This window comes from Phalangium opilio, unplaced genomic scaffold, assembly GCF_054372755.1.
Source record: "Phalangium opilio isolate 3A_F unplaced genomic scaffold, DU_Popi_V2 ptg000070l_1, whole genome shotgun sequence".
NCBI lineage: Eukaryota > Metazoa > Arthropoda > Arachnida > Opiliones > Phalangiidae > Phalangium > Phalangium opilio.
In genome coordinates, this window is record NW_028324182.1 from 6,882,839 (window position 1) to 6,895,776 (window position 12,938).

The 12,938-nt window shown below is 35.1% G+C and overlaps 2 protein-coding genes across 5 annotated transcripts in view; one reads left to right on the forward strand and one right to left on the reverse strand.

The window, feature by feature from the left end:
• LOC149661321 (hemicentin-1-like) overlaps positions 1-2,648 on the reverse strand; it is a 113,032-nt gene extending 110,384 nt beyond the window's left edge. For all 3 annotated transcript variants that reach the window (XM_089842803.1, XM_089842801.1, XM_089842802.1), the window contains exon 1: positions 1,465-2,648. In XM_089842803.1, the coding sequence (XP_089698929.1) occupies positions 1,465-1,780 (316 nt within the window). In that variant the 5' untranslated portion in view covers positions 1,781-2,648. The remainder of the gene's footprint in view (positions 1-1,464) is intronic.
• Positions 2,649-3,831: 1,183 nt separating this feature from the next.
• Positions 3,832-12,938, forward strand: part of LOC149661322 (uncharacterized) — a 46,352-nt gene continuing 37,245 nt past the window's right edge. For both annotated transcript variants that reach the window (XM_089842810.1, XM_089842811.1), the window contains exon 1: positions 3,832-4,135. In XM_089842810.1, the coding sequence (XP_089698936.1) occupies positions 4,033-4,135 (103 nt within the window). In that variant the 5' untranslated portion in view covers positions 3,832-4,032. The remainder of the gene's footprint in view (positions 4,136-12,938) is intronic.

A 12,938-nucleotide genomic window follows, 5' to 3' on the forward strand; every position in this document is an offset into this window, starting at 1 on the left:
AAATCCACGAAAAAGACATTCGAGCTGATGACGACGTGGCTCTAAAGGAACCACGGGGTTAAAGCTACCATTCTCGAGTTAAAAAGTAATCAGAAAAGACCGGGTGAAAATGTCCCCGAAGGAATGGTAACACCACCAGATCCATAAGGTCATCCAAAATAAGTCTCCGTCCACCATAATAAAACCCTACTACAGTCAATCACTCTCTATACAACGGTTGACGTCACATGAGAGCCTTATATAAGGGGCTTAAACCATGGCTCTGTCTTAAGTTAAGCGCTATGTACGTCAGGAAGTGGGCGTGTCTCTAGGTGGCGCTCTTCTTTAGCACCTCCATACGTAAATACAAGTTTGCCGCTTGGAATTCCGTCTATACGACACGAAATCTTAATATCGACGAAGAGTGGAACGTTTCTTTGGAACTTACGTCGTTATAATATCTTGGCGTTTGATGCTTATTGTTGATCATATACTTATGCTAAAGCTAAGAACCTTATTCGAAGCAAACTCCGAGTCAGATAGGAAGAGAGAGATTGGGAAGAAAATACTTGTAGTCAAAAAATATATCGGATCTCGCCTTGGTGAGTGAGACTGTGGCTTGACCGACAAAAGCACCAAGAAAAAAATAGTGGCACAATGATACTTGTATCTACTCACAAAGACTGGAGGAACATTTTTCCTTCTTTTTTTTTAGTTTTTGAGAAAAACTTGGCTGAACTGTCGTTAAGCCAAGTGGGAAATAATTATCAGTGGTACAACTCCCTCTCTCTCCCGAACTAACACTCGTTTCTTTCCCCTAGTAACGCCGGATTTGTGGAATTCCGAGTTTTGCATCTTGCAGGAACCTCGGAATCTGGGTCAAATATTATTTAGATTACAAGTGATAGTGCGAAGTAAGTTAAGAATATACTAACTACAGATGTTTATCCTAAAATTATAAATCGAATTTTGATTAACAGTAGACTTTTGAGTAATCATTTAAAAATTTTGAGTAGCATCCAACCAGTAAAACTTATGTTTATACAAAATACAAAAAAAAACCATATGACAATAGCGTATGCGTAAACCAACTGTCAAAGATTATTTTATAACAGAGTTCAAAGTTTAGAAAGAGGTATATTTCCCTACAGAAAACGTGTTTATACGTGTTGGGTTTTATGGTATTATTATATTTATATCGAGTTTTTCTCGCAATAAGAAAACCACCTGTCAAAATAAACTATAAACAACTTTTATATTTATATGTGGCTTTAAAACAATTCCAGTTATATTTTTCCCTATGATACGTTTTCATCTTTAAAGAACGCAAATAAATGCCCCACAAAAGTTATTTCTAACTTACACACTGCCTCTAAATTAAGAGAAACACTTACGAGTAAAACTTCAGACAAATATACGATTATAACGTAAACAAATATAACAGTGACATGCCCTTTGATATATATGGATAAATTTAAGTCATACCTTGAACTGAGGTGGTTAGAAAAGCCCAAGTGAGCATCGTCAGAACGAACGCGATCCCCGAAAATGAAGAAGAAGAAGACGAAGATGAAAAAGAAGCGCAAGATGAAAAGTAACAATATTTCGATATTTTCCCCGAACGTACGCGGCGTCCTGAATCGGTGCTACATCCCGGATAAAAGTTCACTACTCGCTGCCAAAATCGAAGGCCAGCGGAAAAGGGACGAGAAAGCTGATAATCACCATCCTTTCTCATCCCGAGCTTCTTCTCTCCGTCCTCCCGATCCTGATCCCTACGTCCCATCATCCTTTCATTCATATCGCAACGATAAAGTATTTTCACCCCGGGATCTTAGGATGAAGAAATGTATATATATTTCTTCTCCACACTCCTCCGTCCAGGAGCGAATACCGAAAAAGGATTACGTTAAATATTCTTTTAATTGGATATTTATATCGAACTCAATCTTAGGGATTAATTGTTCAATGCGTTTTACGAAACATCATGATGAAAACACGGTACCCGCAATAAGGGTTATTCAATATTGTTTTACGGTTAAAATTTTATCACGTCACATGTTCATAAATATATTTATTATTTTTTTTTTTAAGTAATTAATTTTGAGGGTACTTGAATTATTCCGGGTCAACACGATCGCGCACCGGTTTATATTTATCACACGACACGAGAAAGATAAAACGTTGGGAGTAATTCTGGAGTAACACTCGACTCTTAACCGTGAGCTTGGGTCGACGATGGCAAACTCTCGTCTGACCGAATGTTGGGACGGCAAGCCGGTAAAGAGCTGCCTGGGAGCTAGGAATAACCTTTCTACTCGGTTCGATAAACTCGTGTTTGGAGCGCCGACAGGCGGCGTTATTCGTCCTATTGGAGGCTCGATCTCGCGCGCAAACTTCTCTCACGATACGAGTTTTAGACTAGAGTCTCGTTGCTGAAACGTTCGCTGGCGCCACCGACTTTCCCCAAATGCCATCCTCTTGGATTCAACTTTCCCAACGAACATCCCTAAGTTTCATTCCCTCTCTCTCTTTCTCTCTCTACATAATCTCTCAGGCCTCAGCTTCCCTGATCCAAGGGTACCCCCCCCCTTTTCTCCCCTTCATCCAAGGGGTCGGATATTACAAAATTTTAAACAATGATATTTATTAGAAGATACAAACGTTAACCTTATTACCTTGATGGGAAAAAGATTCTTATTTGTCTTTAAATAAAAGATGATGTGTTTAAAGGGAAGTATAAACAGCCTCAGAACAGAAGTATGAAGGAGAACGTAGCATTTTCAAATTACAAAATAAATTCGGAGAAAGGGTTAGTGTTAAAATAATTTAAGTAAAAGTATCCAGCCTCACGCGAGCTTTCTTTGAAACGTATCAAAGAGAAGAGCATTTTTACACACACACAAGTAGGAGCCAATATAAGTCCAGTCCGTTAGGGGAACAGCGGCTTAGAACATTTCTTCGGATAAAAATTTCGATTCATTCTGATTGTAGCAAGCGCTCCTTTCAGACGAACAGAAATAAAATCCACCCTTATTAAATTGTATTTTGCATTCACTTTTAGAGAGCTACTTACGTACTTGAGTGAGTCGAGTTTAAAAAAAATATGCATATGCATAAAAGAAAATTTACCTTTAATTACTTTGACTTTCTCTCAAGTAGATAAAACCAGAAATAAATATAAAAAAACAACTGTTAATATCGCTCGCGATGATGGAAATTGTACTTTAATGGTTAAGTAATCTCGAATTTCACTTCAAGAAACTCGAAAGTCGTTAAGAAAAAATCCTAATGAATTCTAGTTAAAAAGGATTTCTTGCCTAAACTCGCAAATTTTATACGCCAAATTAGACTAATTATACTATATTCTTGGGTAGGGATTTTCTTAATTACTAAGTAAAATTTTATATCTTTGTTTTTTTATTCCAATCAGAAGAATAATTTATATAAAAAGATAAATGGTGTTAGGTTTAACTTGAAAAACTTTCCAATAATTCGATTAAAGTTTGAACTAATTTTAATGATAAGACTTGATTTAAAACAAAATTCTTCAATTGTACGTTAACTTCCTGAATTAAAGCTTGGCTCGAAACCGATTTCCAATAATACAGTTTAGTCGCAAACTAATTTAAAATCCGTTAGAAAGTCGGGATGATTCGCAATTAAATAAAAATCCAGAAGCGACTGAAGCGTGAAAGGGAGTAGTTCTATCATCATTACGCCGACTTCCCGCGTTGTATTTTAAACGGAGTTTGTTCCGTTGGCTGCTGGGAAAGCCAGGTGTTTCGGCGCAGGCGCGGAAGAGAGAATATTCTCTATCCCGCGAGAGCCAGGTGCTGGAGTCGCGGGGGTCTAACTCGGCTTCTCCGTCAGTCGGGGAGCGGAGAGAGTTCAGTGAGAGAAGGAAAACTTTCCTCCGAGCCGAGCAAGACGAGCCTAGTTCGGAGCCACACTCCACGCGGCTTCCCAAAACAGCCAGACCGTTACAATTAAAAGAGAATCACCATATCCATCGTACCATCAGGACCAACAAACGTCTCGCCAACTACGACCATGGTCGGAATTCAGGACCGGGGACCATCCGGGACCAATTTGGGACACGTGCTTCAACATTGGACTTGCATTGTTTTAACACTATGCGCGCTTTTTGCCAATCGTAAGTAATTAAATTGCAATTTTCCAATTATAATCGAGCACTTGCATGCAAAACGATTTAATCAATTAGTCAAAATGACTTATCATTCAATTATATCGTTATCTTTTCTTAATTTGTTTAAGTATTGATTCCTTAAAAAGTAAATTAACTCCCTAGATTCATAAAGTTATCAAAAATGGTCAATATTTCGAATGACGCTAGAGTTTAAACTTAGAATTCTAATATTAAAAACCGTAGAATATAGTTATATCATAATATTATAAAATACAATTCATAAGTATGACATTTGTTATACTTCGTAATGGTAAATTTCACAACAATCTCAGAGAGGTCGAACAAATGCTTTGGGAGCCTCTCCCCAGGTGTCGCTTTATAAGAATCAATGACGTTATACCTACGTCACTACACAGTAACAAAAGATTTAGCTTCACCTATTAAATGATAACTTACGGATCATATTTTCTATTGAAAATTAAAATTTTCCTTTTTACATATAATATAAAGTATAGGGTCATTTATACGAAAAATTGGATGAAGTTTAAATAAACTCGGTACTACTTTTTATTGAGCAAATTGGTTCGAAAGAAGATATCAACTTTATACGGGATACTTATGGCTGTTAGGTTATCAATACACTACAATAGTATACAACTATAGCTATAGCAGGCTAGTAAAAGTCAAAAAACCTATTTAAAAAAAAGGGGGATTTTGAATTCCGGTAAGTTTACATTCAGTATAAAATCGCTTCTATATATCCGTTTCCCATGCTTTTATATTTACTAAATATATTGCAAAAGATTTTTCAACGTTATATATTTTCCAGTTCAAGCGAATATCCGTTCCGTTTTAAACAGTTGTAAAAAATATTTTCATAGAGGCATAGGGTCCTTCCCATTTTGATAAAAACACACACAAAAAAACAAGCCTCCTGTGACAACGACAATCCCCATGACACGATATAGATACGGTTCAAGGTATCATTAATATTCATAGTCGGTTTATGGTGACGTAACACGATGGGAAAAGATGAGGGAGGTGGAATATAAGATGGTATCTCCCGATTCACAAAGAGAAATATAATATTTAGGACAACTTCTTCTAGTGTATAAATTTTAAAACTTATAACAGAATGTTTTGCCCGAAGTTATAATTTAGATATGACAAATATATTTCTATCTTTCATGCGAGGAATTTTTCTAGGGTTATATTTATTTTAATGGCATTTGATATTTTTACTGTTCACTTTCTATATTATAGAAACAACTATAATATAGTCGTTTCCCTACTATAGTAGCTAGAAACTGCATGAAAATAATTAGTTTCAGGAGAAGGTTATAGAGGTGACACACGGAATTCCTACCAACCAGTCTCCTCTGGTGAAACTTAGCGACGCTTGGTGACTGCTATTGACGTTAATAATTTTGATATTATACAAGATATACGCCCATATCTATGGGTATCATTGCAGAATAATAATAATTCTATGTGTAACCTCTATAACTTTCTGATTTAAGAAGAACTTGTGCGCAATGCCAATTTTAATATATTCTATATTAAATATTAAAGATTGAATTTCGCTCGTTAAATTTGATCCTGTCTTTGCTATTTTGGGTAAAATCTCAAGATTTGAAACCAAATATGGTATTTTTTTCATTTTTGCGATGCGAGGTCAAAACTATTATTTTGCCACGAACAACAGGTTCCATTATTATCAAAATTTAAGCCTACTTTGTTAACAAAATATCATAAAAATTGTTATTAACAATAGATGTCCATTGTTTGAATTTAAATCTCAAACCAAACAGTGCAGCAAATCACCCATAAAGAGTAAATAGCGAAGAAAAGTAAAATCACTATGATTTTACTTCCATAGACTAATAATTTAAATCTGACTGACTGAATGGAATGCCCGGAAGGCATTTTTCTTTCAGAAGTTACGGTAAGAGTTAGTACACTTTAAGCATAAACAATTTATAAAGTTACACCAAATACCTTAGAGCATATTTAAGTGCAGAACTTGGTAAGTATAGTTGGCAATATTTTGTGACTATTTTTTATTACTAAAATCAACTTACTAGTAAATAAATAAGGGTTTGATATATTTTGACCAGAGTAGGACTAGTTCCCAATTTAACCATCTTATCCCACTACATATTTCATCATCTTCCTTCTTAGCTAACTTTTAAAATAGATTTGATTATTTTATCTATAAAGTTTGTCTAATTAATTAATTTCGCCTTTAAGTTTCATGGGCAAGTCTAGGTATCTTATCTTTGCTTTCAATGTCGCATTGCACGGTACAACAGTTGAAAAAGCAATCTCATATTTTAAGGCGATTTTATACAAAGAAAATCTCTGATAAACAATTCGAACAAAAGGATGAGTTTTTCTTTAAAAATAATGAAATATAAAACAAAAGAATTGGGAAGGTTTTTTTCTTCTTTTTTGTTGCTTCCTTAGTAATTTTCTACTACAAAGCTGGGACGTTATGATTCTCACACGCTGAATATGCCCTAATTAGAACAATGCGTAGGTTGGCCCTCTTTATTTTTGGCCTTTACATGAACTATCCCATCACTCATTATCTTCTGTATAAAACTAGTCCTCATCGAGGGGGGTGCCCGGTGCAGGGCCAACTTACTATACTCGTTTAGTATAGCGTCGCTAATACCAAGACAATTAAGAGTCTAACGAGTATACCCAAAGAATATTGCGATACATAAGGTTTAACATTTTACAACTGCAGCCTCTATCAACTGGATTCTACAGGTATATATTAAGTCTTCGGTAATTTATATGTGTCTCTTTATGCACAGGCACAGTTATTTACCTAATTTCATCATACTGAATGATTGATATCACTAACACTAGGGGGAATTGGTTGGAATTTTGTCAATTGGAGGTGCAAATTTTACATTTTTTATCTATCAAATCTCAAACTAATTTTAATTTTAAAACAATTTGGAGACTGCATTTCCTGGATGTTTCAATATGCAAATAGGTCTTATAATAATTAGAAGAATAGATAAAAAATTAATTGATTTTCCTTTTCACCCTCCCTTTACGTAATATTAAAATGGAAAAACAATGTTTTCCTGATTAATATTTATGTAGGCATATATTTTCTACGATTAGAACAATTAATAAATGGTCAAACTAATACCCATAAAAACCATACAAAATTAAAATAATTATTCCAATTATTGCCGAAGATAGTTAATATTCTTGGTAAAAATTAAGACATTCATAGGTATAGAGTACAGAGTTTAAAGTTTCAGGGAGCGGGGTTAGGCGGCTTTAGTTTCCAAGTAACTTGACGGGTCGGTCGGGTTTAATAAGCTATATACGACTGACATACGATCCATTTGGTAATATTTAGAGATGCGAGGCGTTTTAATAGCGGGCGATAGATGATGAATTCTTATCATTAAGTTGACTCATTAATTAATGGCATCTCCCCCGACCTCTGCCCCCCCCACTCCATCCCCAAATAGAAGCTTTTAATGAATTTGTGGCGCGAAGGTTAGATTCTTAGAAAACTGGATCTACAAGACTGTAACTATGAATGAAGAATCAACCCTGAATAAAAGGAGCGCCAAATAATTCCCATGGAAAACATTTTATCCCCAAAATGAAATGACTTGAGTCTTCAGAGTCGATAGACTTTTTTAGATTAGGCTTAGCGTTTAGGTACAGTAGAGTGCACTGGCTTTCGTAAAAAATGACTTTCAACTTGAGGTCTCGAGTCACGTGGGGTCAGTGTTATAAATGCGACGAAGTATTTGGCCCGACGCCATATTGGTATTGGGCCAATTATACATTTTCTAGCTACAAAGTGATTTTTATACGTTTACCATAGGTCGAAAAGACAACCACTTGGCCCAGTGTTCAAAATTAAATCGAACGTCGATTTAAAAAATTGTGAAATATTTCAAAAGTCTGTACTTACCTTACGCTCCCAAACCGTACGTTCAAAAAATATTACAGCTTGATGCATTGCGTCCGAATTGTAGTTCAATCCTCTATAGGTGTATATAATTTAGAGTTCACCAATGCAGTTCTGTGAATATAAGAAAATTTGAAAAATAACTAATATGAATAAATACACAAACAATAAAACCACTCAAATGCATGCAAAAGAAAATAATGCTATATTAAATTAAGACTAACTTTTACTTCAAATATTGATTGCATAAATTTCCAAAATTCCTTGATTCAAAATAAGACAAGTGAAAATAAAATATTTGCTCAAAAATTATTGTCACGTATTGTTTGGACAAGTACATCACTGAAAGTCAAACTTATAAAACTTTAAACTTTCTCTTTTGATGTCGAAAAACTGAAAGAAAATTGCAAGGAGTACATCATAAACTCCTTAACTGTCTGTCTCAAAACTGAAATCACCCTAGTAGACCCCCGGTGTATATGTAGGGTGCCAAAAAGTCCAACAAAACGTCTCGTTGATGGAATAACATCATCGAAATGTCTTGTAAACTCGTCACGAAATATGGAACGGGTCCTAGACGTAGGTTTTCAAATTTAAGAACACTCAAAATGTGCTTTTTTTATTATTTTATCTCGCGTCTCCCCATCTCATCTTGAGCGTCTTTCCAGCTCGCTCCCTCATCACCAACTTTCAAGTCTGATTCCCTAGTTAAACTAGGTCAAATATGGGAAAAGCGTGCGGGGAACACTAAGCCTTGGATGAAAAAAAATAAAGAGCTTCCGGAACCTCAAAAACACAAATGATATTGCAGTCTTAGTCGCGTTTACACTAAAAATTTCGAAACTGTTTCTAGTCGAAATATAATGTTAATGATAGATATTTTTTTAAAATACTGGTTAAGTCTCACCAAAACGGTTTCAAACTATCTAGTGTGAATTCGGCTTAAGTATTTTAGGAGTATGTTATATGAAAGTTGACCCTGAAAGTTGGGTAAAACATAAAGACGCTATCCTCGAGAACTTAACTTATCCGAATATTTCTTTGAACAGTTGTTTTATTATAGGCCTAAACAAGATTAGAAAAACAAACATCTGTCCAGCAAAATTTCAACCTCCCCGTTGATAAATTTGAGCCGAAACAATTAACATACAATATAATAAAAAAAAATTAAGTAAAATAATACTAGGGGCCCTAGCAATTTAATGAAATATCAAACCCTCCCTAGTTAATACCTCAAAGAATAGTCCATGGTTTTTGAGCCGGCTCTTTCTCTGAGGCCGTGAAGACTGAGCACTTGGTCGTTACTTCATAAATCACAACAGCACCTATTGTCATTAGAGGCAAAAACGCCGATTCCAAAAGCCTTTCCAAGTCATTTGTAACTTTTTCTTCAACTCTATGGGATATCCCCTTTTTCTTACTATGGACATTGATTTTTTTTTATTTCTTTTTCAATTTTTAACTTTTTGTTATTTTTATTTTTTTTCGCTTTCTGCCTTTCTTTCTCCAGCGTTTCAATATACGACATCTCTAGGGACAAAAGTACCTTTTAATAATTTGAAAGAAGAGATTTTAACTCTCTGCCCCACATTGGAAGAAAAATATATATATTTCTATCAAATCAATGTCGAAAATAGATGAAATCTTAAGAGGTTAACTTGGATAAAACCATCTCGAATAGAAAAATAATAAATAGGCAAAATTATACCAGGGATAAATTTAATTGTAGAAGTAGGAATGGAGAACAGAGTATCAAAGTCCCGGACCCCCTTCCACGGGACGGAGGGATATGAAAGAAGAGGCGGGTCATAGCGACAGAGGTAAAAAGGAATTACGTATTTTTCGTCGTCCCTGTCAGCAACGTCATCAAAACGTAGTTTAAGTGAGCCAATAAGATAATTTTAGCTTTTCATTACGTGTTGGAGGGATGGGCTCTATACTGGGCTATGAGTTGGACTGAAGTAAATACTAACCGTTCTTCATTCCTACTTCTAAAATTAAATCTATCCCTGATTATGCTTAAATTTAACGAACTTATTCATAATTATAACGATGGAGTGTTATTGAACTGCCATAGAAACCGTGCAATAACTAAGCCTTGGCGTATATATATTTCTAAGATTAAACTCTTATTAGTATTATAACTTGGACGCTTTAGATTCGGCGATGTAACGTTGGCCAATGATTTAAGGAGAGCTATACGACACGAGTTCTGATCAATTCCAACATAACCGGTTGAAAGGGTTCCGAGTATAACTTTGATTGTGGTTTGGAGTTGAATTGATTCTATTCGTAGGTATATGCCCCCCGAATTAAAACCGAATATATATATCGGTTTCTCATTATGAGTACTAGGTCCATTTCGAGTTCCGACGAAATAGGACTGGCGGGCTTAAAATTTTAGGATTATTGGGAAGGCTGCTGTCAACAATAGAATTGGCATTCGTAGGTCTTCACCAGGGGGAATATCTTCGAACGCGTTGAATGTATTAAATATTCACTTGAAAATGCGTTGAAATTGAAAATCCCAGAACCTTATAACGCTCCTGCTTTAATCAATACATGAAACTTGTGATCTTCAATTTAAATATGCCCTATTCATTAAATTCATAGCGAAAATGTTAATTCCCGCAAACAAACCGGATACAGTTGAACAGAATGTCATATATGCTTCGAGTGTTGTAACGATTGAAAGGGAATTGAACTTTCTAAATATATATGATCACCAACTTAATACTATTAAAAAGGTTGATGCATTTGAATTTGAGACAAGCGTCTTTTGAAAAGAGCTACAGTTAAGAATAGTCCAAATTCTGTGGAATTCAAAATAAATTCTCCTCATTCAAATCGTTTTGATATTCAATTCCTCTTCATCTTTCAAAAGCACCCTTTTAAGCCTTTGAAAACGTACGCAAAACCACTTGTATTTTCCTTGACTAAATCCCGTTTTAATTCTTTATTCAAAAACGTTAAGTGGGTGAAAAAAAAGGTTTCAGGTGTACTTCAAAGACCAACAGACCGACCGAGACATACCTCATTATAGAGTTTAGCTTTTAAATTAGTAAAAAAAAAGGAACGAAGATTCTGAAAGTGGGAAATAGCTTCAATGTCTTTTCTGTAAAAGATGTCTTTTCTCGAGTCGGGAAAATGGGTTCCGTTCACTTATTTACAAAGGGTAAAAGAGAGTGGATGTAAATGTTCTTTGGGGCGCCGCAATCCCTAAGGCTAATGGAACTTCATTAGGCACTTACAACATTCACCCGTCCTATAAGTGTCACTACTAACTATAGGATCAATGTTCTCGGAACACTACTCGCTCCCAAAAAACGAAACCTTTAGAAATCCTATTAAATAGAGAAGCCTGGGTTCTACATTAACTTTAATTGAAGTTCATAAACATTGAAAGAGACATTTGTCTTGAATTATAGTGTTGCGCAAGTCTCTTGATAAAATTGTCAAAGAAAACAATGTTCATCACATGAAATAGGCAACTGGTAAGGACAATGTTTCTAAAATTACTTCGCTCAGTTTAGCTAGGGATGCAATCTTCAAATCCAAACAATACCCTTATATTAAAGATACTTTGAACTACTATGACGATAGCCTCTTCAGCCTTATAAATGTTTACCAGGAACAATTAGTCAGCTTCTACGATAATTGAGCTACGGCAAAGTCTCGAAACTCGGGAGGAGCAATTATTTGGCGAAAATCGTTTATTAAATCATTTTGAAGCATCGTACTGCACTTAACTCGCTTCAAAGGTTTCGAATAAATTAATATACCTCCAAATATCGCCACGGGTCAATTGTGGGCTAAGCTTAAGCCACACTTGGAACAATATAAAGGCGTTCGGAGGTTAAAGTGCTATGAATTAATGCGAAATTATTAATGCCCTCTCCAATTAATATTATATACAAAGACTGGGGAAAATCTGCAAAATCTTAATCTCAACACCTAAGGTTGCAGAATTTGAATTTTAACACCTATCTAACGTAAAGTTTGCCTAACCAAGTACAAAACGACTCAACGAGCCAGCTACGTATTGTGTCTCTCTTAAATTAGACGTCTCGAGCTTTCTTCAGATATAAGGTGAACTTATGATTAAAATATACTTAAAGTTAGGTTTTCCAGGCAGCGTCAAGTGCCTTAGCTTGTTTGGAACTACATTACTCTTAATTTTGACCGCATTTCAGCTTTGTTTTATACAAAGCTACACTTCATACCTTTCAGTTTAACCAACTTCCAACGCCACAAGTATATCGTGATATTAAATAAGGTTCCGTGCTAAGAAGCGTATGGATGGTTCATATTATTAAGATTGGAAAGTACTGTACCAAACCGTATCAGTTTCTATCTTATTATCTCGCGAGCGACGTATTGAAGTTTTAAGAGCCCTTTGAAACTTGACTTATAACCTTAAGGGGACAGATATAGAATCTTATAACTATAAATTATTATTGAATAGTATCTAGTGCCGAGACAATATTTATATGGGCTTACGTCGCGTCTTATAAATTTACTTATAGAAGCTGCATGAGACTCGCTTATAGAGAAAGAGAGCCAAACTGGAACTTCCAATTTCAAGAGCGATTGAAGTTTATCCATGGCGAAGCCCAATCAAAACATTGGGAGATTAAATTGAAATCTCTTCAACGTCTTGCGAGAGATAGATAACTAATTCATTCGTGAATATTGAATTGCTTCTGAATTAAAAGCGTGACTAGTGAAATTCAATAAGAATAAAATATGAAGATATAAAATGATCTTGAAACAAAGTGCACTGGATTTAAGGATACTTTATTATTCTTTGAATAAACTATTTACTCTACTCTCTTTGAAACGTTATAAGCGAGCGAC